This window comes from Mesoplodon mirus, assembly GCF_964341445.2.
Source record: "Mesoplodon mirus genome assembly, chromosome: 4".
Classification (NCBI taxonomy): domain Eukaryota; kingdom Metazoa; phylum Chordata; class Mammalia; order Artiodactyla; family Ziphiidae; genus Mesoplodon; species Mesoplodon mirus.
The window spans coordinates 80,931,200-80,958,433 of NC_138979.1; the positions used below are offsets into that span (position 1 = coordinate 80,931,200).

Sequence of the window (27,234 nt, forward strand, 5' to 3'; positions counted from 1 at the left end):
TTCATCTACTCAAACAGATACAGTAATTTAAGCAAGTAAAAACATGATGCATGGGCTTCCCTGGTGGCGCAGTGGTTGGGAGTCCGCCTGCCGATGCAGGGGACGCGGGTTCGTGCCCCGGTCCGGGGGGATCCCACGTGCCACGGAGCGGCTGGGCCTGTGGGCCATGGCCGCTGGGCCTGCGCGTCCGGAGCCTGTGCTCCGCAGCGGGAGAGGCCACAACGGTGAGAGGCCTGCGTACCGCAAAAAAAAAAAAAAAAAAATGATGCAGGGGCTTCCCTGGTGGCACAGTGGTTGGGAGTCCGCCTGCTGATGCAGGGGGCACGGGTTCGTGCCCCGGTCCGGGAAGATCCCACATGCCGCGGAGCGGCTGGGCCCGTGAGCCATGGCCGCTGGGCCTGCACATCCGGAGCCTGTGCTCCGCAACGGGAGAGGCCACAGCAGTGAGAGGCCCGCGTACCGCAAAAAAAAAAAAAACAAACAAACATGATGCCATCTACCTCCCCAGAACCTAACTTATAGAATATCCTCAACATATTATGTGAAGAATGACATTAATTATGACACTACTCCACAAAAAAGGACAAGGTATGGGATTGGTTTTTTTTCTAAAATTTGCTTTCTTTATAATATAGGGAAATTAATACAAATGGCATAGCTCTAAGAGCACTTAAGGAACACGCACACACAAAGGCTACTACTACTGGCTGTAACTTATAGTATCTCCTAACTGTGATTCTCATCTTTTTAGGCCTGAATTGAAATGAAAAGTTGGGGAAATAAAAGCTAAAGCTCAGATGAGTCCATTAGTAACTCGGTTGAAATTTTTCACTCAGCAAGTAAGGCAACTGTAACTGAAGTCCGGTTTCTGAATTAACTGTGTGTCCTAATTCCCCATTTTATCCCTGGGACCCATGATTACAAGTAGCCGAGTGTTAGCTGTAACAACAGGCAAACCCAGTGATATTCACACAGTACTGAGAACTATATTCCAAAATTGAGGAAGGAGCATAAAGTCACAGCAGCAGTATGTCTAGACCAGTGGCACTGGGAGAAATGAGGACTATTTTGAGGCAATATTTGAGGAGAATGCCAAGATGTTTAGGTCAATTACTAAATGAACATTCCTATCATTACCCAACCAAACCATCATTACTGGAACCTCAATACCAACACCTGACAAGGAGAGGGTTAGCGTTCTGTGGAGACACCTGGAGAGGGCATCTCTTCCCCTACCTAACCCTGCAGGGCTGGAGCCTCAGACCCGTGGACGGTGCCCGGCTGGCAGCTGCACTCACCTCTTCCCCGCCCGTCACGGCCCCCTCCTTCTCCAGACTCTTCCTGAGCAGCTTCAGCAAGTAGTCTGCTCGGGTCTGCAGCTGCTTTCCCTGGGGCTTTTTATCTGTCTCCACTGGCAGGATCTTCAACAGGAAAGGAAGAGAAGTACCCGCCACGGCCCATGGCCCGGTTAGTGGATCAGGATGAACAGAGATGACAAACAACTGAGCAGTCCTTTCCCTCCCCACCACCCAAAATACAGATAAAGCCTCAGATCCTATCTCATGTCCATGGCTCCCAGTCACTGAAAATCCCTTATGAGCCGTTCTCGTTTTACAAAATGGGATGGAGAAATCCAGCTCTCCCACTGGCTCCTACCTGTGCTGTTAACAGGGTAGAACAACTCAGGTAGGAGGGGCTTGTTGGCTTCATCTGCTAGAGCATCCCAGCCGTCGTGGATTTCCTCCTTCCAGGAGCAGGGAATCCCTGGAGCTAGGTTAAAGCTTCGTTTTAGATTGAAAATGCTTCTTAGAGCATTGCTGGAAAGCACTGAGCTATGCCAGGACACAGCTGGACCTCTCAGGCCAGACTGGATTTGGTCTCAGTGCTTATGGCAGGGTGCTGTCACCCTCTGAGAACATTGCACCTGGGATGAGCATTGTTTGACGTGCCAGGAAAAGCCCTGCCAGGAGCACAACATGGAGCGCATCCTACTAAAATTTGAGCCAGCTTTCCCTGCTTACAGCTCTGAGCACGGCCTTACTATACTTGGTAGCCTGATGTGCAATGGATAGGGTGGGAGGCTCGATTTTGTGGGAGAAGTACAGCCAGAGTTTAATTCCATTACAAAAAATACCAAGGTATGGCTCATTCTTTCTTCATGTGTAGAACTGAAATATGGCTGTTTCAAATATTGTTAAAGAAAGTGCCAACAACTAAGGCCGAGGAATGCTCTTATTATTAATAATCTTACCCTGGTATTTGTTGCAATGAGATTTGACCTACAATAAAAATCAGAATTTGAAGACTTCTCCTATAATTTCCCCAAAATTTCACCTGGCTATTATCGTCATCTCTGAAATAGTGCCACAGTCCACTAAAGATGGTAATGTTTCCAAGGATAAAGAAATCCCAGGAATTTACTATTCTTCTAATTTCCAATTTGATCCCCACCCCCCAGAAAATAGTTAAAAGTAAGTAATCAATATAAAAATATTATACAACAAATCTTCTAGACATCTCCAGCATCACAGAAACACTTACTTTGTCAGTTAACTTAAGCTCTGGATCCGTTTTAATGAGCTCCCAGTTTCCATAGCCATGTTCATAAATTCCCAGCAACAGGCGAGAATCATCCTCTACTCCCCACTCGACATCAAAATGTGCAGCTTTGACCCGACAGGTTAAGCAGTATCTGAAAAGATTTCCAAAGCAGGAGGACATTAGAGGAGGGGTCTTTCTGATTTGGGAATAAACACCAATGAGCAAAGCATTCTGGTATGTTAGACAAAAGACAATGAAAATACTACATAACTACACATAACTGTAACTTCAAATCTGTTTTCTAATGGCACAACCACCCATGCATGGGCATGTATTATACTCACTTTTTTTTTTCTTCAGGGTCTACAGGGATAGATTTATGCAGCATCTCAAACTCTTCTTCATGTTGGATAATAGATTTCACATTAACCTGAACCCCAGATATCTTGATAGTTGGGCCTCTCTTTTTCCCTGGTCCTTTCCCTAAAGAACACCAATTTCATATTCGTTAAGTGAGAATTCGTTGAAGTTTCACAGAAAACATAGGTCAACAAATCCTGAACTCTTATTCCCTCAGCGTATATCTCTGGTTTATCATTAATTCAAAGATATAATCAAGTAAGGCAAAAAATTTTCTCAATTAATGTTTGTAAAATAATCTTTAAACAATTCAGTTTTTTAAGATTTAGAATTTTTAAATCCAGTAGTGTTTATAATTATATTTTAATCATCCTATTTGTTTTATACTTTGGCTCTAAAATTTATGAAAGAAGATTTTAAAGGAGTAATATTAATGCTGAAGTTTTTTTTTGTTTTTCTAACCCATCAACAGATTTTTAAGTGCTTTAAGATGATCTTTTCTACTAAAAAAGTATGAGATCAAGTTAATACCTAACACATTTGAAATGATGAACAAAAGAAGTCATGGAAAGGTTACCCTAGCCCAAGTTTCCAAATAAAGTAATCCTAGAAGTAAAAACAAAGCAGTCAATTCTAACCAAAGAGTCCAAATCAAAATGCATGATAATGACACTTGTCTGTGAGGGAAAAGATGGCTCAGAGCCTGAGAAAAGATTTCTTTTTTTAACATTCAAGTCGATGAAATGGCACTACAATTATAAACAATTATTTAGGGATTCTCACATAATCCACTAGAATTTCACTTGCAAATGCTATTCCCAACAATACTGATGAGTTCTGGAACAGAATGTGGCAAAATGGGAAAGGCACCTCCTCCGAAGATCAGAAATCTGGGATTTATTCCCAGATCTGTACAAACTACCCCCCGTCCCCTTTCCCCTCTCACTTCTAGCTATTAACCTCTCTGGGTCTGTGTTTCCTCATCTGTAAAATAAAAAGACTGCAACAGAAAAATGGGCAAAGGATAAAGAGACAATTCACAGAAAAGGAAATACAAATGGTTCCATGTGAAAAATACTCAACCTCATTCATGGTAAGAGAAATGCAAATTAAATATATAGACATAGCCTTTTTAACCTCAGGTTGGGAAAATTCAAAGATTTGAAAATATGTCGGTGAGACTAAGAGGAAACAGACACTGCCATTCTAGTCAATGCTGGTGGGAGGATATGGCGCAAATGGCATACACACAAGATTATTTACCACAACACTGTAAAGCAAAAGATTGGAAAGCTAAACGCCCATTAACAGGATACTAATATTGTAAATCCATAACAGATTATGTAGCTCTTCAAAAAAAAAACAAAAAAAATCAGGCAGTGGAGAAAAGATCAACCATCTTTAATGAATGGTGTTGAGACATATAGTAGCCATATAGAAAAAATCCAAAATCCAAAAAACCTGAATGCAATACCAGGAAAAACTCCAAGTGAATCAGAGATATAAAAGTAAATGAAATCACATAGGTATTGGTGGTGGTGGTGGTGGGGGGGTGATCTTAATGACTTCCTTTATATCCTCAGAGTAGAAAAAAAAAATTTTTTTTAGTTTGTTACAATATATTGAATATAATAGTTCCTTGTGCAATATTAATCCCTGTTGTTTACCTCTTTTATATATAGTAGTGTGCATCTGCTAATCTCATACTCCCAATTTATCCCTTTCCCCTTTGGTAACCATAAATTTGCTTTCTATGTCTGTGAGTCTGTTTCTGTTTTGTAGAGAAAATGTTTTTAACTAATCAAAATCCAAAACAACAATAGGGTAAAAGATTGATAAATTTGACTATATAAAAATTTTTTAAGTTTTCTGTACAAAATACCATAGCAAAGTGAGAGGACAAATCACAAACTGGAGGAGAACACTGGCAACTTTTATCAGAAAAAGAGATCCTGGGACTTCCCTGGTGGTGCAGCGGTTAGGAATCCACCTGCCAATGCAGGGGACATGGGTTCAATCCCTGGTCCAGGAAGATCCCACATGCCGCAGAGCAACTAAGCCTGTGAGCCACAACTACTGAGCCTGCGCTCTAGAGCCCGTGAGTCACAACTACTGAGCCCGTGTGCCACAACTACTGAAGCCCTCATGCCTAGAGCCCCTGCTCCGCAACAAGAGAAGCCACCACAGTGAGAAGCCCACGCACTGCCAAGGAGAGTAGCTCCCGCTCGCCGCAACTAGGGAAAGCCCGCGCGCAGCAACAAAGACCCAACACAGCCAAAAATAAAATAAATTAAAATTTTTTAAAATTCCCTGTATTAAATCTTCTTAAAAAAAGACAAGAAAAAGAGATCCTAAAAATTAAGACCAACAGCTCAATAGAAAATGGGCATAATATATGTACAGACAGTTCACAAATGGCCCTCAGAAAAGATGCACAACCTTGCCCATTAAAAGAAAAGTGAGATGCCATTTCCCAACTGTAAGTTTGGCAAAAATCCAAACATTTGACAATACATTCTGTTGTGTATGAATATACATTGTAGGTGGCAATGTAAATGTTATCAGATTTATGAAGAATTTGGCAGTATCTAACCAAATTACATATGCATTTTCCCCAGGACTCAACAATCCCACTTCCCGAAATTTATCCCAAAGATACGCTGGCAGAGATATGAAACAGCATATTCATTAGACTATTTATTCATTGTGGCTTTATTTATAGTGGCAGAAGACTGAAAACAACCCAAGTATTTATTACTAGGGGACAATAAAGTTTGAATTAACATCTATCTACACAGTGGAATACTGTGCAACTGTAAAAGGAAGAAGGTATGAACTCTACACAGTAAGATGGAGTGAACGCCATATGTAAAAATAAGTAGATGCAGAACAGAATATAATGTATGATATCTCCTGTAATAGAGGAAATACACACACACAGACTTAAAATTTTAAAAAGAAACAATGGAAAGATAAGCCCAAAACTAACAGAAATGATTACCTACAGGGGAGGAAGAGAACAGTACTGGGGGAACAGGAATGAAGGCAAGATTCTCTCAACGTGTTCCTGGTTTTGTTCTGACTTTGGGCCATGCAAATGTTTTACATAATTAAAGAAACAGAGTTTCATCAAAAGGAGAAAAGTAGTCCCTAGAAACTGAAAGGAAAAGAAAACAAAAGATACTAAACTATATATTAAGTTGGTGGTATAACCACACAGATAAAAGAACAATTTCAAATAATTTTAAAACATAGTACTTGGTGTACTGCTAATGAGGTGTATTTTAAGGACAAAAAGAAACACAAAGAAATCAAACTGTGCATTAAGAAGTCTTATAGTTAACAGTAAAATTAGGGGGATTCCCTGGCAGGCCAGTGGTTAGGACTTAGCGCTTTCACTGCCATGGCTCAGGTTCAATCCCTGGGCAGGGAACTAAGATCACACAAGCCGCACAGCACAGCCAAAGAAAGAAGAAAAAAAACAAACAAAAACAGTAAAATTGGTATTAATATTTGGAAACATGTATAAGACAAATACATGATTATGTTAACATTTTTAGGAACAAAATTTTCAACTTAAGCAAAGAGATATCAATAATCTTACATTAGAATTGGAAATGTTAACCTGGACTCAGGAATATGCTAAATGCCAATGTATAGAAAATACAGGTATATGGAAACAAGTTAAGCAATGCCAGAAGGAAGTGATCAACCAGATGCAGAATGTGAACATGCAGAGAAAAGAAACATGTGGAAAGGAAGGGACTGTTACAAGGAAATATCTCCCAATATGCTGTGAGATGGACAAAGCAAGGCACAGAACAGTGTACATGCTACAGCACCAAATGTGTTAAAACAGTATCTATTCATTTTTTGAACACATGTATTTTTATATTTCTAGAAGGAGACAAGAAATAGGGATACCTGGTTTTCATTTTTGAGCCATGTGAATGTAATACTTATTCAAAACAATTACACAGAAAAAAAAAACTGTAAAGTTAAGATTCACTTTTGGATGTATTCTTGGCGCTATAAAAGCACGTATTTGGATCACTGTCCAAACCGCTCAAGTTATTTAAGTTTCTTTCATGGAGAAAAAGAATCTAAAAATGTTTTTGACTATATTCAAGATATTTTAAAATTTTATTACTTTTAGTAACAGCCTTAAGAAGAAAATTTCAAAGCACAAATACTTCTTTATTTAATGAAATAGCTAACACTGCAAGCCAGATGTGATGACAAGCACTTCACATGTATGGAATTATTCAAGTGACCATCCAAACCCTCTGAGGCATGGACTACTACTCTATTTTGCACATGAGACTGTTAAGAGGCTATCACTTGTCTCAGGTCTTGCAGCTAAGAAATGGCAGGACCAAGATTCCAGGTAAACTGGCTGCCTCCAGGGCTTGAATACTTAACCACAGATGACAGAGCCTCCTGTAACATCAGTGAAGGGTGACAAAAGAATGGGGGCAATGGCACAGATAAACCACAGTCCAGTGAACTGTAGAATGACCACACCCTCATCTTTTTGTTTGAGGTTCAACTATAAGGGTGTCCTTTAACAACAAGGACCTCAGTTCTCTCCTGACACCTCCTGCTTTTAAAGGACAGGCAAAAAGCACTCTTGGTGTATAAGACAAAACACACTACAGGTCGAATCAAATTACAGCAAATTCTAGTGCCAAGAGAGTCTTATTGCAACAAAAAGGTTTACAATATTCATCTACTATTTTTATTCTAATTCTCTAAATCCTTTAAGTTTATCACAACAAAACAATACATGTATGTATATCCAAAATAATTACTGATGTTTGTGGTCTGTAATGTCCTCACTTACAGCCAAAATGCAAATGTGTCCACTCAGCTTTATCCACTCAGGTCTTTACATCATACAAACCAATCTAAACTTTCTACAGTAACATTAAAAGAAATCATTCATCTTGTTCATTACTTTGCACCTTCTGCAAATCAACTTCATTTGTGAGTAAATCTTTGGAATCATAAAACTGAGCTCACGTAGAGGCAGGTGAGAATACACACCTCAAAAAATTAGGGATGCATGGGATATAAGTGTGTTCATCTTAAAAAAAAAAAAAAAAAAAAAAAAAAAAAGATTCTTAGCAGCAGAGATCCCAATCCACAAGTGCCAGGTCTTTGAGAATCACTGAGGGAGACATGCTGACTTACCCTCGCTGGCATTTTCTTTCAGCTGCTCTTCGTATTCTTGCATTGCTGACACACAGCTGTTGTGAATCAATTCCCCTAGGCGCTTCAGATCTGCTACAGACTTATCTACCAACTCAGCATCACGTGCTATGCACTCCAGCCTGAGGAAAGACAAATACGGGGATACCTCAAGGCCCTGTGCCCACGTTTCTAATGTCACGTGAGCTACCACTTGGTTTCACATAAGCTTGCTCCTGCAAAGACCTTTCTCTACATGCCTTAATTGATCCTTCCAACAAGAACCCTCGGACAGTGACTGATGACTTACTTTCCTCATAAAGAATTTGACTTGGAATAGTCCACAAAAACAGACTAATTTCAAAAAACAGAGGGGAAAGGGTTCAGCTTTCTTTATTAACTAAATGTGCTGTCTGATAACAGTAGCAGGTGAAGTGCCCCAAAGCTATTTGCACTAGTTTGTTTCTTTGTGCTCACTTTCCTTTCTCTAGCCTACTTCCATTCACTGCAATGTTCCTAGAAGCGAAGTACAGTTACATGTACAATATGTTTCGTTGATCTCCAAGTCATCTGGAGCAGGTGAGTAAATTAATGTCTAAAAACCAGGCTGTCAAAAGGTGCCAGACCTTAAAAATGGAAAGTAGAACCAAAAAAAGAAACCTCTACAATACAGAAGTGAAAAAGAGGCGGATAAGGAACTATTATATTACTAAGCTTACCGTTCAAGAGGGAGACCAAACTTCTTATACGCCTTGATGAACCTAAGAAAATAATCAATAAATCACATTAAAAAAACAGACTTCAGCTATATGAATGCAAACACATCCTGTGATGAAATATGAGCCATAAAAACTGTCAAAAAGAGACTGGGCCCAATTCTTGCGACTGCCACTAAATGAACTAAAGGTGGCCTTTGAAAATGGCCAGCTTAAAACAATGAGTGCTAAAAATCTATTCAAACCAAAGATTAACTTTATTCTCAGTGACTGGTCATGAAACTGCTTAGGGACATAACTGAGAATGGTGACTTAACTCTAGTACTATCATTTTTAGAAGGTACAAGTTTATGGAGTTCAATACATAATAAATGATTTAAAAACCACAACCTCTTATAATAAAATCCAGTACAGTTAAGTGGTCTATTCAGTCCACTACTGTTACTTTCAGTTCCACACTACAATATTTTCCGTTACTTTCTGGTCAATAATACAAATATAAGGTTTTTAGGACTGCCTCAAATACTTTTTGTAATGAGGCAAAGTAAAATAAACATATGATTTTAAACTTTTTAGGCAAAACTATTTTGGAAACTCTGACTCCTTCTGCCAAACACTGTCTCCAGCCAAAAATCTAACCTATCCTTCCACAAGTCTCTAGCCTAAACCATGCTATATGCCAATCCATGTGTAATCCACTCCCCTCCCTAGAGCCAACCACTAGACTTTCACTAAAAAAGCGAGATGCCATGATATATCAAGGGCATCACTGTAACATGCCAAACTACCTGGTTAGATAAAAATGAAAGGAGAGATACTATGGAGAAAAAAAATGAAAAGAGAGGGCACAGTAATTAAAGAAAATGGGGATGAATATAACAATAGCTAAGAAACAATATTAAAGGAATAGCATGGATTAGGAAAGTACTATATGTGAAAGCAAACCTGAGGATTATTCCTCCACTCTACATTTCTTCTTCTTGATATATACTGAAATACTTTACATCTGAAATAATATGCCATTTGTGATTACTTCAAAATAATATTAAGACAGTGAAGCATTCCGGGAATGGTGGAGTAAGGACCTCTGAAAATCTGCTCCTCCGTAAAAGCAACAAGAACACTGGCAAAATTGTCAAAATCAACTTTGTTAGAATGCTGGAAATTAACCAAAGGCTTGCAGCCATCTTATGAGCATTTATTCAAGAAAATGGCTGAATCTCAGTATGAACAGTGAGCTCTCTGGCATTTTGACTTGCTCTATTTCCCATGCCCTCTCCCCAGCTCCATGACTGCCTTGAAAACTACACCTTCCCACTACTGCAGCTGTGCAAAGAAGCAAAACAGCAGCCACTAGAGGGAGCAGAACAGGCCTAGAGCTCCCCAAAAGCTCTTTCCCCAGAGAACAGTGCTATTTGACCTGACTGACAGCACCCTGAGAAGCTCTATTCTCAGACTTGTCTTCATTTGACCTGACTCTGTATGAAGAACACTGTCTGTAGTTCATTAGTCAAAAAACAATTAGAGGCAAAGGTTTAACACCACAGCTGCCTGAGGCAGCATTATAAGTTGGCAATATGAACAGGCTGACCAAAAACTGCAATGGAAAAACTTGGAGGAAAGGATGTCCACAGGGGTCTTTGAAAAGCTCAGGCATATTCCTGGGTATCTAGAAGGCTGCATATATGCAGGGCTATGTGCAGGCACAGAGAAGACCTGAGGAGCTGTGAATCTCTCACCTCTGGCTAGCATTGAGGCTCTGCACAAACAGGAACTGCAGGCTAAGGCAGAGCTGTAAACTGCCTACCAGAACATTGAAGACGTCCCCAAAATACACAAGTAGCCCTTCAGCAAAGGCTGGTAGATTTACTGGTTGGTAGACTTAAGGTGTTTAAGGAAGTCTCTGTCCAATCATTAGCTAACCACTAAGCTAAACGAGCAGAGACTTCAAAAGACAAAGAAGACAGACTTCACAGAATTAGTCCAGAAAAGTTACTAAACAAACAACAACAACAACAAACAGCAAACACAAAAAACTCCTGCTGGCAGGGGGAATCTGATTTCCAGACTTGCCACATTGTATTACTTAAAATGTCTAGTTTTCAACAAAAAATTGCAGAAAACAAGAAAGTATGGTCCCTATATAGGGAAGGAAGATGGTTTTCAATGGAAATAGACCCTGAGGAAGTCCAGAAGTTGAACTTATTAGACAAAGGTTTTTAATCAACTATTATAAATATATACAAGAACTAAAGGAATCCATGTCTGACGAATTAAAAGAAAATTTGAGAATAATATATCACCGAATGGAGAATATCAACAGAGACAGAAATTATATAAAGGAGTCAAATATAAATTCTGGAGTTGAAAAGTACAATAACTAAGATGAAAAAAATCACTAGAGAGGCTCAGGATTAGATATGAATTGACAGAAGAAAAACAATCAGTTAAAAGACAGGTCAACTGAGGGACTTACTTCTCTGGTGGCACAGTGGTTAAGAATCCACCTGCCATTAGAGGGGACACAGGTTTGATCCCTGGTCTGGGAAGATCTCACATGCCGAGGAACAACTAAGCTCGTGTGCTGCAACTACTGAAGCCCATGTGCTCTAGGGTCTGCGTGCCACAACCACTGAGCCCACATGCTGCAACTACTGAAGCCCACGCACCTAGAGCCCATGCTCTGCAACAAGCCACTGCAATGAGAAGCCCACCCACCACAATCAAGAGTAACCCTCCTTCCCTGGTGGCGCAGTCGTTGAGAATCTGCCTGCTAATGCAGGGGACACGCGTTTGAGCCCTGGTCTGGGAAGATCCCTCATGCCGTGGAGCAACTGGGCCCGTGAGCCACAACTGCTGAGCCTGCGCGTCTGGAGCCCATGCTCCAAAACAAGAGAGGCCGTGACAGTGAGAGGCCCGCACACCACGATGAAGAGTGGCCCCCGCTCGCCACAACTAGAGAAAGCCCTCGCACAGAAATGAAGACCCAACACAGCCAAAGATAAATTAATTAATTAATTAATTTAAGAAAAAAGAGTAGCCCTCGCTTGCTGCAACGAAGACACAATGCAGCCAAAAATAAATTAAAACAACGAGATGCGTTTACAAAAAAAAAAAAAAAAAAAAAAAAGGTTAGGTCAACTGAGATTATCCAATGTGAAAGACAGAAAAAGAATAAAGACTAGCCTTCAAAAACAAAGAAGAAATTAAGACATTCCTAGATAAGTAAAAAGACAGAATTTGTTCCTAGCAGACCTGCCCTAAAAGAAATACTAAAGAGAGTACTCTGGGCAGAAATGAAAAGACATGAAACAATAACTCAAATCCACATGAATAAATAAGAGCCTCAGGAGGATACCTGAGTAAGTAGATAAAAAGACAGTGGATATGTATTTTTGTCAGTAACTCTTTTCTTCTCCTAAATGATTTTAACTATCACTGCATAAGGTGATAATTATAAAACTGTGTTGGTGGGTTTATAAAGTATAAAGATATAATCTGTGTGACAATAAAAGCACAAAAGAGGGGGAAGAAATGTATGTAAACTGGAGTAAAGTTTTAGAATACCACTGAAATTAAGGTGGTATTAGTCCAAACTAAACTGTTCTAAGTTAAAACATTAAATTATAATCTCCAGGGAAACCACTAAGAAAATAACTTTTAAAGTATAAAAGAAACAAGAGAATTAAAATAGTATACTAAAAAATATGTAATACAAAAGAAGGCAGTAATGGGGGAATAAAGGAACAAAAAAGACCCAAGACATAAAAAACGAACAGCAAAATGCAGACATAAATTCTATCTTATAAGTAACTGCATTAAATGTAAATGGTTTAAAGACTTCAATCAAAAGGAAGAGATCAATAGAATGGATTTTAAAAAAACATCTAACTATATACTACCTACAAGAGTTGCAAGCTAGATTCAAAGACACAAATAGATTGAAATAAAAAAGGAAAAAGATACTGCACATACAATACCAAAAGAGAGTTGGAGTGTCTACACTAATATCTAACCAAGTTATAAACTTTAAGACATAAATTGTTACTAGAGACAAAGAAGGACATTTTATAATGAGAAAATGGTCAATTCATCAAAACAACATATTATAAGGCATACGCACCTAACAGCAGAGGCCCAAAACATATGAAGCAAAAACTGACAGAACAGAAGGGAGAAATAAACAATACAGCAATAATAGAGCCTTCAATACACCATTTCCAATAATGGATAGATCAGGCAGAAGATCAATAAGGAAATGGAAGATCTGAACAATAGTAAACCAAATAGACTTAAAAAACATCTATAGGACACTCCACTCAACTGCAGCAGAATATACATTATTCTCAAAATAACATTGAGGGTTGGGGAAAATAGAAATATGGCACACACAGAAGACTGACTACAAACTCATAATGGTTAAAATATTACCCGGGGAGGGGGTGTGCTAATATTCTATCAATGTTTGTATACATTTACATTTTTCCATAATATATTAAACAAAGAAAGAATAAAAGAACAGGTATTAACATTTAGTGGGAAACAAAGACCTTGTGATTTCAAATACTGACCTAAAAGGACTATCTGATAATAGTTAAAATTTGGGTTAGACCATAAAGTTAATCATTTTCATATTTTCTACTTTCTTCAGCTTTAAAAAAAAAATAACATGGCAGCTAGGGGAAAAGTGGTTTGGAAGCAATAATTTTAGATTTTTCTGGAGGGAAAAGGGGTGTGAATCAGACACCAACAAATGTGTAATAAGTACTGACATAGAAAGATGCCTAAAATTGGTTATAAGTGACAAGAAGCTGCAGAACAGTATGTTGTATATACCAATAAACCAAACTGATATCAGCACTAACACTGATGGAAAGTAAACTGGGGTTATCTGTACTACTTTAATTTTTTATATTTATACCATTTCTTTTATACACATTGATACATATGTATGTATGTATTTATTCATATTCTTCAATAAAAACAAAAAAGAAAGTTTCAATCCAAGTTTACCTCCAACAGCCTCTTTCCTCTTGGCTGGACTTTGTGAAATGTTCAGAACCCAGAACAAGAAGTAGACAAAAAGAAAGAGCTCAACTGAGGAGAACCTTGGAGAAGGGAGAATCATCCTGGGGCCTTGGAGCATGACTCAGTCCCCCTTGCCTTCCTCTGACCTCCCTGTCATCAATGTCAGGGATCCATCAACCTGAGGCTTACAGCATGTCCTTCCAAATGTGAGGGGGAAGGAGAGCAGAGCCCCCACTAACCTCCGGATCTCGGCATCAGTGAATCCCTCCACGAGGTCCTTCCGCACACTTCGGGGGCGCCCTCTGCGCTTGGGCTTCTTGTCGTCATCAGAGTCATCTGTCTCACTCTCAGAGGCAGAGGATCTCTGGGCCTGCCTCTTAGACTCAGTATCAGAGTCACTGTCATTTGTCTGAGCCTGAAAAGGCAAAGTCACATTGTAGCAAGTGCCAGGTCCAAGAGATCTAAGGACTAAGACCAGTCCATCTTAACTCCTTAATACTCAGAACTTCCCATCGTATCAGGCAAGTCAATTTCCCTTTAAGAAAGAAGGAGGCAGATGGCATGTGATGAAAGAAGATCTGCTTGGGATAGTCACTCTGCCAGAGACATACTGTAATGTCATTAAGTAAACTGGAATAAAAATATTTGGATTGTGGCTTCATGTTTACTTCCTTGGGCAAATTACTTTACTTCTTCATGCCTTTGTTTTCCATTTGTAAAACGGGGACAATAGCACCTATAATACAGGGTTTTCATACGTATTAAATGAGTCAGTAAGTGGAAAAGCACTAACTTATGCCTGACATACAGTGAATACTCAATGATAGCTACTATTAGCTAGTACTGATTTACTAGGTTCTCAGACAAACCTGAGTCTGTTATCTCCAACAACTGGGTAATAAAACAGTCTATCTACTTAAATGTTGCAAAAATCAAATTAGATAGTGCCTATGATAGAGCTTTGTAAACTGAAGCACCTTTATATAATCTCTTACTAAGTATGTATGCCAAGTGCTATAAACAAACACTTAAAGGTGAAAAGAGGTTTGACTCAGAGTCAAAGGCCTTGCCAATTAGAACCAAACTCTTACGACTTACTGGTTCTAATCTCAAGGGCAAAATGTAAACTTCTGTCAAACTCAAATCCTGTCCGGCCATCTCACAAAGAGCCAATCTGCAAAGATCAAATGGCTCATAGGTATGCACATGAGCCTTGTGTATTTTTCCATTTCCCTCTGCTAGGTTTCCTATAACTCTGCCCTGGAACCCTCCACATCCGGACAACAACATAAGGTGAACAAAATAAGAAGTATCAATACTTCTGTATCTTTCATGTTACTTGATCACCTTTTTAGTGGAACTCCGAATTCGAGGTAACATATAAATTTCTTCCAGCTCTTTCTGCCGCTCTTCCTCCTCTACTTTCTTCCTTTGCTCCTCTGGAATGATCTCATCCCAGTCCTTGTGAGGACGCTCTTCTAGTTCTTCTTCATCCTCCATTGTTGCGAAGTTGGCAACCTTAAAACAAATGGACAACCCATTGTCTGACATTTCCCTATTTCCCAAACACCATCTACTAACACACCAACTCAAGCACTGTTTTTAATCTAACATATGCTATGAATGATAATAGGACTCCTGTGATATTACATAATCAAATAATCAATTTTCTACTCATCTCTCCCTTATCGCCCCCCCAACAAAATCTACTTGCCAAATCCTGAAGTTCATCAGAAATTTTACTGAAAAACAGGGAAAGATATAAAGCTACAACCTGTCTTATTATAAGTTTTATTGAAAGATTTGCTGTTAAATCATACACGTTCTTATGTACTACCTAGAAATTTTAGATTTATTTAGATTATAACATTTGAAAACCTAATACTAATCCATTACAAACTTACAGTCCTATACATTATAAATCGCTACTGAATAGAGCTCATTTGAAACAACCCATAACTCAAAGCAGTAGCTATTGACTACCTTATTCATTTTTATCAAAAGTATAGAAGCTAAAGGTATGTAAGAATTTCATATGCTCAAAACTGCACGTTAGTCTCAGGAATAAAAACAAGAACACAAAATGCAAAAATTGAAACAAACCTGGAAGAATATTCCATTTATTTCATATCAAATATTTAAGATATTTAGACCAGGACACCATCATGAAGATTACTTCTGTTTAAGAAGGGAGCAGTAGCCACAGAAGTGAAATCCAGTTGAAACACTAGCAATTCACCTCCATCCTCTGCATCCACAGACACATTAACTCTGATCCTAGAGCTCCGTGATCCACTCAACTCCTTCCTTTTTCTTCCACCAGGACAACTTCTACCTGTGGCCAACCCTGGACTTCATCACAAAATAATGCTTCCTTTCAAACACTTCTTCCTCAACCCTTGTGGGTCTACCACACATAACCATCAATGTAACCTCCAGGTCTTCCCTGCTTCTCTAACATGCATGGAATCAAACCATGATGAATCCATTCAACCACGTGCTCACTGGAATCTGGGAAACTTTTGCCACTTTGATGACTCTTCGATGCCTCCCAAGCCAATCTCCCACCTTGGGATGGCCAACTGATTCAACTTCTCTGACCTCAAGTATTTCTGGAGCAAGTCATATGATCCTGCTGACTGGCTCTAATGTGAAGCCCCATCTTCTAAATTCAGCTCTACACCCTAAACCAAGTTCCTCCTGGCAACTCCTGGCCCCTGGATGGGACTATTCCAAATCTTTTCCACTTCTCAGCAAACACCTCACTTAATTTACTGGTAATTAAAGTCACCAGTTGGAACTCCTACATCTTCTCTCCCCTTTATTCCCTGAAGTGTATACTTCCCTTTTTCTTTCAAAGGCCAGTTCCTCCATCTGTGCTTTTGATTATATCTGTTCCTGTCTCCTCCTGGGCAATATGCAATCAAATTTTCCTTCTTTCCTTAGAACCTTCAGTATTTCCCTATTCTCAATTTCTTTCCTCAACCTAGAAACGTAGTAACACCTTTAAAAAACTTTGCCTTGCTTGACCCTTCTATCCTCATAAATTACTTTCACTGTTCTCTTCACTAAGCTTTTTAATAATGTCTATACCCAATGCTGTCATCTCCTACTCATCAGGTGCCCAGCTTCTGCATTTAGTCCTAATCTCATTTAATTTTCTATCAAATACCACTAACTACCCCATAACTATCCTTAAAAAAAAAAATCCCACCAAGTCAAGAGCTTCCCAATTGTCACCTTCTATTTTCATACCTTTGACCTCTCTTTCTTATGATTCTATTAATGTCTCTCCCACAACCTCTCCACCCCTACCAGAGCTCCACACTATCAAGTTCTTCACCTATCCCACTGATAGCTTATTCTCAGCCCTTGTCACACCGACTTCTTTTCCTCTACCCACTGAATCTGGGCAGGATGGACCACTTCAGTGGTGACCCTCATGGGGAGGACTATACAGTCTATACCCACATCATACTTGGAACTCTAGAGAATAATTTTGAGGGGTATGAGTCAACTTAGGTAAAGAGAAAAGCAGAGTCCCCTGCACCCAGAAAGTACTGACAGGCATTACTTATTATTGGTTCATGAATCAATGCCAAAGACTTTCTCAGACAATGATTTTCATACCTTAAATTGTGACAGAAGCTCATCTGTTGCACTTGTTGAGACTTCATTCTCTCTGGTTTCAGCCAAGCGCAAAATTTCATCTATATCCATTTCCTAAAAGAACAAGAGCAACACAAACATGGTAAAAAGTCAAGCAGTGTTAAGCATTTACTGAAAATGACTGGTCCAAATAAACCAACTCTCTTCTCTGATATTCCATTTTCTTTTATACTCTCAGTTTCATGTCCTTTATATCTAATGTTTCAAGCTACTATTTATACAAATGATAAGATGAAACTTCAGAAATTACAAGAAATAAAATTGGAATAAAAAAGACCAAAGGGGCTTCCCTGGTGGCGCAGTGGTTGAGAGTCCACCTGCCGATGCAGGGGACACAGGTTCGTGCCCCGGTCCGGGCAGAGCCCACATGCCGTGGAGTGGCTGGGCCTGTGAGCCATGACCACTGAGCCTGCGCGCCCGGAGCCTGTGCTCCGCAACGGGAGAGGCCACAACAGTGAGAGGCCCGCGTACCGCAAAAAAAAAAAAAAAAAAAAAAAAAAAAAGACCAAAGACAAAATCCTCAAATGCTTTTCTCATTCTTTCCTAGTCAATTTAGTAAGAGCTTTTAGCTCTGTAAGAAAAAAAGAGAAACTATGTTCTGCAAGTAACTACCGTTTCCTTATAAAAGCCTCAGACTCAGAATCGCTTCCAGAAAAAGTCAGACTCTCACAGATGATACTTAACAAGAAATTTTTTTCCCTTATTGTTGACTACCTGAGGCTCTGATTCCTCCCCTTCAAGTTCTTTGAAGAGATCCTCCGCTCCAAATTTCAAAATCGCTGTCAGCTCTTCTTTATTAAAAGGATTTGAACTGCAGAAATAAAATGTAGTTGTAATCTTTTAGGAATGTCAGATAACCTCTATGGAGTTCTAAATATCTATTCTTCATAGAGGTCAAATTACTGGTGAAGATACAAATTCTGCCACAAGAAAAATGATCTCACAAATATTTCATGTTTTTTAATCTACAGGATGATTCTGCAGTGGTAAACCTAAACTAACAAAAGACTAAGAAATCAGTTATTTTCCTGTTGATTCATCTGTTACATGGTTAAGCAAGAAAGATTATTAGCAACATGAGAGAAGGGAGTTCTCTCTTTGTCCTTTGACTCAGAAAGTTACCAGTCACCAAGAATTTTCAAATTCCTCATCTCTGGTCCAAAATAAAAGAACAAGCTTTTTCTGCCTAGTTTCCTCTTTAATGGAAAATTATCATCATCTAATTAGGAAGGGCTCATTTGATCTCACCTGTAACACAAGTTGTAGGACTGCCTCAGAAGATACTCAACAATTTGGTCAAAATGTAAACTCTCTAAGAGAAATAGTTGTGTTTCCAAATAAAGCCAACTAAAACTTAACCACTTTCCTTTTATAGCCTTCTGTTTTCAATAGGAAAGATAATCTCCACACAAACATTTTTACCAACAGTAAGAAATAGATACCAATTCAATCTGGTGCATTCTCACTGCTGAAAAGTCCAAGGCAACATTGTGCCAGGATGAAAGCCCAATGGGGAGCACACAGCTGCCACTGCTGCTGCTGCTGTGTCATGTGTCACAGGCAGAGCCAAAAGCAAAAGGCAAGAGAGGCAGGAAAGAAAGAGAGAGGGCACATAAGAAAAGGGCTGATATGGGGAAAAAAAAAAAAAAAAAGAACCCAAAGAAGAAGGAGAAACAGTGAGAGCAAAATAAAATGAAAATGCAATCTTCTTGCAGTTTTGGCTTGGCCTTTTCCAGGTAACTAATGGATTAATGTCTGTTGTAAAGCATCCTATTAGGAAAATGAATTATACCAAATGTTGACATAAAATTGACTCTGCTACCTCTCCCATCTTTCTGGCACTTACTTGGACCTTCCAGAGTTGTTTTCCAGAACTGTCCGGCCAGTGGTATCCATGCGCTGAATCACCAGATGGTCCAATACCATCTTCTTTTTGGCCCGTTCTATGATCTCTTCCTCCACGGTCCCCTTTGTAACCAAGCGGTAAATATTTACCTGTAGGAAAAGGAAATGTTATGCTTATGCCTGATCACACATACAAAAAAGTTACCTCTGCCTAAAACCAAGGGGGAAAATAAAAAAATATTTGTCCTCTGCTATGGCATACCACTTGTAAGCCATCCATCCAAGCAGACAACTTAAGTATTGTACATGCAATATTTTTACTATTTGCAGCACGTTACATTCTTAAATAAAATAGCCTCTAAGGAATTGTTATTATAGCCTTGTTCTAACAATAAAAATGCTGCTAAAGAATGATCTGTCTCACTGAAATTGAATCTTTGGCCACATATGAAACTTAAGAGGTACCCAGTACTAGAGCAGACTTTGAAATTCATCTATGAAGGAAACAAGTGTGTATGTTTCCAACATACCACAGAGCTAATACTGGTCATGTGTAATAAAAGTAGACCACCTTGAACAATGTTAGAATATTTTAACAGCTTTTCCATAATAAAATAGATGGAAAATTTCAATTCTAAGTCTATTCATCATATATCTTTGAGTAAGCCAGAAAGTTACTGGTGATATACTTTTCAAACAGAGAAAGAGAATAGTTTCATATCTATAAGCTCATCTCAGCCCCAAAGACAGCTTCTCTGTACTAATTAACAAACAGACATCTACCCTTGGGGAAATGAAGACAAAACAGGAAAAAAAAAAAAAAAAGCATTTTACAAACATCCTGAAAGGGCTGAATAACCTCCCCTGCCCCCTCCCCTCCAAGCCACATCTAGAGGCCCCTCTCCACTGACCTGCTTCTTCTGACCAATTCTGTGGGCTCGGGCTTGTGCCTGCAAGTCGTTCTGGGGGTTCCAGTCAGAATCAAAGATGACGACTGTGTCCGCTGAAGCCAAATTGATTCCCAGGCCACCAGCCCTTGTCGAGAGCAGGAAACAGAAGTCCTGTACACAATGCAATATACTACTTTATGCAGTGGCCTTCTCAGAAACAGTTTCACAGTCCAATAAGCCCTTATACCTGGAAACCCCTGCAGGTGTGAAGAAAAGTGAGATATGATGGACAAACTTTATGGAGGCTACAAGAATGTTAGGGACTTGATGGCAGAGTGAATTTTCATTTGATTAAGAGGTAAGAGTCAGTGCAATGAACTAAGGAGTAAAGTAGAATCTGATAAGGCAACAGGAGCAAAAGAATTGGTGTTCTCTCCTGGCTAAAACTAGTATACAAGCAGTTAACAGAAACCAGACAAACTTAATTATCATGAGGATCATTTCAGCAAGTTGCTTAGATACTTATTTCCTGGGTAAAGGTGGATTATGCCATGTAAGGCAGTCAGTATGAGCAAGGAGACTTTATTGGGTAAATGTCCATTCATTTGTCAGGCTGGTGAGGAATACAGAAACACTATACACTAAGAGATCACATGACTGAACCACTGGACAGCACAGGATCCTCAATCACCACAGAACATGCACAGAGAAAACCAGAGCAGGTGTGGCCGAACAGCAGTGTGTGGGAAAGACCCAGGCACTGACATATTCCAGTTTCCACAACAATGATAATAGAGACTGGGCAGGCACAGTACACCTGCCTGCATCTGAGTGCTCAGAAAAAAAATGGGCAGGAGGCAGAGAATAAACTCTATGAGCCAGAGAAAACCAAAGCCAAACAGATTTCTATTTCCAGGGAATTTGGTCACGTATCAAAGACTGACACCTTTCTGGCATGGAAATAGCACTCAAAAACTGGTAGTTCTGAGTTACATTTTGATAAATGGGTGTATTTAATACATATACACAGATGCAATGAAAAGGTCTCCACATTCTAAATAACAGTCACATTCACCAACATTATGCCATAGAAATAAAAATGGAGAGAGCTGTCTCACAAGAGCTTTAAACAATTCCAATAAAGAACTGATTAACAGGGGGGTTGAAGCATAGTCTGTGAGCCTTGGTAGAGATACCAAGCAACACACACTCTGAAGAGAAGCCTGCAGGTAAACACTTGAGAATGAGACATCTAAAACTTAAATGAAATCTGGGGTCTGAATGATCATAAGAAATATTTTCAATGTCACTCTTTATCAAAGACAATATGAATTATATTGACATTATTTGTGCCTATTATCAAATAGTAAAATGGAAATATTCATACATAAACATTATGAATATAAATTGTTTGGAAAGAGTGATTTAGCAAAATGTATCAAAATCTTTTTTACATGCTCATATCCTAGTTAAACGTCTGACAACAATAAAATGGTCAAATAAATGATGGAACAGGCATGAGAAAATATTAGAAATTAGTTTTTTTTAATCTTTAATGACACGGGAAAATGCTCAGAGTAGAATTTTGAATGAAAGGCGAGCACAAAACTATATGCAGCATGATCCCAATTGGGCAAACATAGAAAGAAACAAAGGGTTTCTTCCAGGATGAATGGAAATGCACCCAAATAATGTGAACAGCAAGCTTTCTCTGGGATGGAAGCTTTCTTCTTTGTATAGTATTTCTTCTTTGTACTCTTCACCATCTTCCAAAATTTCTAAATGTGTTTATAATACTTGCCCCCAGTAATAAAGTAATTTTTTAAATTAATTTTAAAAAGACTCAGAGTTGCAGAAAATGGTAAAGAATCTCTATTCCATATCTAGCCATCAGCCAGGGGAATCAACAGAGAACTACGAAGAAAGCCACTTTAGCTTTTTTTTGAGAAAGGGCGATATGAAACATTCAACTCACACTGTGTTTTAAACTAACAGTATGGACCAAAAAACCAATCTCAACAAATACTGAAGAAGAGAAACAGGTAACAGTGATGGGGTGCTTGCTATGTACCAGGCCCTGCGCTCAGTGCTATGTGTGGAGTATTGCACTTAGTCGTCACAGCAGGATTATGAAGTAGGGCATCAGGGTGCTTTTACAGTTGAGAAAATAGGGAGGAGAGAGAGGAGGATGGACTTAGATGGTTATCAATGTTTTTAGTAACTACAGTCCTCTTCTCCTTGACCATTGAGAGCCTTGGTTCTGAAGAGATTAGTGCCCAAAATTCCTCAAGGAGAACTAAAATTTTAGGCTGGAGAAACAGCCAGAATACCATAGTCTAACTAGGCTTATGTGCTATTCAAGGGGCAAGAGTCATACCATTCTGGAGTGACAGACAGACATTAAGAGTGTTCAAAGCTCTTGAGAAAGCAGAAAGTTAAGCCTGGTCTATCTATACAGAATAGTGGCCCAGACTTCAGAAGCTCTAACGTTCTCTCCAAAACACTTCTAGCTCTACCTCTGGCCCTCACCATGGCTTTCTTAACTCCTCACGCCACTATAGCTTTACTTACACTAAACTTCTTTTCCCCTCTTCTCTCACATCCCATGGTATTTAATGGTTTGATATGCACAAATTACAAGGTTACCACGGTTTCTAACTTGTCCTAAGTGCTCTTCCACATGTACCTTAAAAACAAAATACTTTATAATGCCAAATTCAAGTTGGATACTTAACAGATTAACCAATGTTGCTATTAGCCCAAGCAAGGGAATTAAGCCACATCCTACCAGGGTCCGACAAATCTGAGACATAGCAAACATACTTTTCAAGACGCAAGTCATCAAAAAAAGTTTAGATCAGAACCTTCTGATGTAATATACATGTCAAAATTAATCCTACCAGCCAGCCCTCCCCAACCCTTGCCTTGTGGTTCTTCTAGGCCCAGAAATTTGGCATCTGAAAGCCACCAGAGAACCCTCAATTGATACTGGAACTACTCAGTCATTAATCCAGACCAGGGGAGACAAACAAGCATGCATATGCTTTTCTGGATTGACAAACAACAAAATTAAGAGGCATCTTTAGTGATTTCTCCTTCCCTTATCAGGTAGGAGAGTTACACTGTGAAATGTTTCTGAAACAGAATACATTAAGCTAGAAAGGCTTTCCCCTTGATACAGAGCCCAAGCTGCCCAAATAACAAAGCCATGCATGCTATACCTCAGACCCATCTGCATTGAAGTGGTCCAGTGCCTGTTTTCGGATTTCTCCCTTGATGGAACCATCCAGACGCTGTAAAAATAAACCATAAGAAAATCATAAGGTAGGAAGATCAGCTACACTCAAAATAGAACACCAGACTTGTAACCTTCATCACTCCAACACCCACTGAGTAAAAATAACCGGAACACACTGGCAAAGTGCTGTCCAGGGGCTCTGCTTCAGCAGCACACCCGACTTGCCCCAAGCTCTCCGGTTACAAACTCAAGGTCAGAAGCTTCTGATTCTAACGGCCATCTAAGTTTATCCAAGGATCAGAATGGCCACCAGGACATAAGGAGAAAGGTGGCAACCCAAGCTGTGCTTAGAGGCTTTGTCTGCTTCTACATCTGTGGGTACCAAAGAGATTAGGCAATAGTACCACTGGTCACCTCATAATTAGCTCCTGAAGAAAAATGGTGCTCCTTAGCTACGTGGCTAAAAGTTGCCCTGTTATTAAGTGCTCCATAAACCAAAAAATTATTTACATAATTTTGTTTGGAAAACATTTCCCCATAATATTGAAAATGTTAAAATTAAGTGAGTCACATATCCCAGCTTTTCTGAAAATTACACTCTAAAATCAGAGCAAAGTGTTCAAACAGCCAAAATGTATCTTCAAGAGAGCCTCTGGCATTTACTAGCATATACAATTCTTACATTAGACTATATGTCAATTCTAGGTCCAAAACAATGTCACCATAGAGAAACCATATAATATGTAAATACTGAAGAATTACTACTTGTATGCTGTATATAAAGCATTTCTCACTCTTTAAAATCATTTTCACATTACTTTCCCTTAATCACCACTTGAGATAAACTACCTCATTTTACCAAAGGCAACGACCAGGCAGATGTCAGCTGACCAGTGATCAGTGACAGGGGAGGGGTGGAGTCAGTGGAAGGACCTACAGCTCAGCGCTCTGTCCACCAAACCCAGAGCCACCGATCACAGGTAGAATCACACATGGGAACCCCCTTTCTTCTGACTACCAACTCTACTGAGAGCCTTGACCCAAAGATAAGTTTAAATGGCATGTTCACAACCAGTATTTGAAATGAGAAAACCCAAATGCCCTCTTTTCAATATTCTAAGAGAAGACATTAGGCATGATAACCTGAGTGGACACCAGACTACTCATTCCCTAGAGAGAAAAATAACGTATTCTTATTTTACTTGATACCAAATGATGAGCTAGACCTGAAAGCTCCCAGGGGTCAGATGTACTGAGAGATCACTGACTCTCTGTACTGTGCTATTGGTAACAACCACAGTATTTAACTATATTCTAAGACAACTGCTGAAAGACCACACAAGGTATTATGGATATAACAACGCCTTTCAGGGTATGCTGAAAGAAAACCTGTTACTGAGTTTTAAAGCTTGGCCTTCTTAGAGAGAATCACTGCCTTCAAGTATCTTCAGTATCAGCATAACTGCATGAGTCCATCCAAAATTAAAGAAAAAATTTATTTAATGCAAGGCAGGGCTTCCCTGGTGGCACAGTGGTTAAAAATCCAACTGCCAACTCAGGGGACACGGGTTCGAGCCCTGGTCCAGGAAGATCCCACATGCTGCAGAGCAACTAAGCCTGTGCACCACAACTACTGAGCCTGCACTCTAGAGCCCGCAGGCCACAACTACTGAGCCCATGTGCCACAACTACTGAAGCCTGTGCACCTAGAGCCTGTGCTCGGCAACAACAGAAGCCACTGCAATGAGAGGTCTACGCACCGCAACGAAGAGCAGCCTCCGCTCGCCGCAACTAGAGAAAGCCCGCGTGCAGCAACAAAGACCCAACATAGACAAAAATAAAATTAATTTTTTAAAAAATCAAGGCATTATAAAATTAGGCCAAAAATCAAGGTAAATTGCACACGTCTATAAATAAATCAGAGATAAGTTTCCCATTGTCTAACACGTAGAAAAATATTATGCTGAAGAAACTCTTTTTCCCCCTTATTTTTCTCCTTATCTTATAAGAGATTAATGAATGAAGACAAAAACCCAAAGTTATAATTCTGCAAAGTATATTCAGGGACGAGCAAGGTTTCAAGTATACTGTTCTCCTGAGTTCCCCAGCCTCACAGCCAGGGTCAGCTTCCTTTGGGGTGTAATATAAAACACTGTCACCTCTCTTTTTCTTTCTTTCTTAGGATTTGGGCTTCTGTCATCAGATTCACACTTCCTTCCTCGCTACTTTTACCACAGGCTCAGAGATGTAAGATACCATCTAACAACACTTCTCTTGCCCAATTTTCCTTTCTCTAATCCCCATCCCTCGCCCACCAAAAAAGAATAATCTTCCCATGATCTTGTTCATTACAGGGTAGCCTAAAGGCATGGAAGTAAAAATTAAGACCCGCCTGGAACCTTAATCTCAATTTGTTTCAAACAAGAAAACTCTTGTTTTCTCCTTTAGGATAATTTAGCAAGCAAAGCATACAACCTAGAGGGAGGGAGGGAGGAAAGGAGGAAGGGAGAGACCCCAAGTACCAAGCATCCTCACCTGGAAAGGATAGTGCTTAATAGTCAGGTACTCAGCCAGGATATCCAACATTCTCACCATCTGAGAGAAGATAAGGACTCTGTTCCCTCTTTCTCGAAGTCTTGTCAACAGTTTATCTAATAGAATCAGCTTCCCACTGCTCCTGATCAAGGACTGAAGATTGAAAAGACATTCTAATCATCATGTTCAAAAGCATACTTCAATCTGCCCTTCCTCTCTAATAAGAGTTCATATTTTTAAAATCATCTTTAAGCTTTTGGAAGCCTTCTGCAATCTAGCTGACAAGCAATTCCTCAAATGCTCTTTACCTAGTATCTGTGACAATATACTTTCCAGATTTTTCCTAGCTATTTGACTTTTCTCACCTGTTTTTAAAGCTTCTTTTGATGCTCCCTGAAATTATCAAGGAGGAAAAGGAGCATTTTGGTAAAAAGCATCTATAGAAACTAAAGTGTCTTTAAGAAAGTAATTACAAACAAGGTAAGCACACACCAGAAGAATCTCCTGTCCATTTTCCCTTTCATTTTCTTCGGGAGGTTTAATGAGATAACAGTGGTTGCAGCACTTTTTCAGTTCCATCACAATATTAAGGAAACCAGATGTGCTGCCTCTTGTTCCTTTGGCAAGAGCCTTGTAATTCCTAGTCAGAATCCATCTGCAAATTAAGATAATAATGATATTATTAGATTCAAAGAAAGAGAGTTGGGGATACCAGCAGATTATAAAAGAAAATAGTGTTACTGAGGGTGGGAGGCAGCGGGGGGAGTTAAAAAGGCAGGGAGGGATGCTTTATTTTATATCTCCTGCCACCTAACCAGGAACCCTCACACATCTCCAGTCAGATTCAGACCATTAATCATTCTATTGGCTATTTCAACCTGGATGAACACAGGAATATTAAAAGAAAATAATAGCAACAAATATATATATTCATAGAACATATATTACATATATGTATTTTATATAAACAATGACTGTCACTGAAGCAGTCTTTATTGTAGTATAAAAGTGGAAATTAAGATGTCTCAAATTAGAAAATCAGTTAAATAAATTAGATATACGAAAGATAGAAGCTACAGGGACTTCCCTGGTGGTCCAGCAGTTAAGACTCCACACTCCCAATGCAGGCAGGCTGGGTTCCATCCCTGGTGAGGGAACTACATCTTGCATGCCTCAACTAAGAGCCTGCATGCCACATCTAAAAGATCCCACATGCCGCAAC

General features: G+C 39.3%; 1 protein-coding gene across 7 annotated transcripts in view; it reads right to left on the reverse strand.

Annotated features, from left to right (window-relative positions):
• CHD2 (chromodomain helicase DNA binding protein 2) overlaps window positions 1-27,234 on the reverse strand; it is a 122,477-nt gene that overhangs the window by 31,456 nt on the left and 63,787 nt on the right. For all 7 annotated transcript variants that reach the window (XM_082617122.1, XM_082617125.1, XM_082617120.1 and 4 more), the window contains 14 exons: window positions 26,505-26,667; window positions 26,013-26,165; window positions 23,461-23,532; window positions 20,261-20,410; window positions 19,351-19,499; window positions 18,219-18,315; window positions 17,466-17,558; window positions 15,183-15,353; window positions 14,075-14,250; window positions 8,811-8,852; window positions 8,095-8,234; window positions 2,886-3,024; window positions 2,542-2,692; window positions 1,299-1,421 (listed from right to left, as the gene is read on the reverse strand). In XM_082617122.1, the coding sequence (XP_082473248.1) occupies window positions 1,299-1,421; window positions 2,542-2,692; window positions 2,886-3,024; window positions 8,095-8,234; window positions 8,811-8,852; window positions 14,075-14,250; window positions 15,183-15,353; window positions 17,466-17,558; window positions 18,219-18,315; window positions 19,351-19,499; window positions 20,261-20,410; window positions 23,461-23,532; window positions 26,013-26,165; window positions 26,505-26,667 (1,819 nt within the window). The remainder of the gene's footprint in view (window positions 1-1,298; window positions 1,422-2,541; window positions 2,693-2,885; window positions 3,025-8,094; window positions 8,235-8,810; window positions 8,853-14,074; window positions 14,251-15,182; window positions 15,354-17,465; window positions 17,559-18,218; window positions 18,316-19,350; window positions 19,500-20,260; window positions 20,411-23,460; window positions 23,533-26,012; window positions 26,166-26,504; window positions 26,668-27,234) is intronic.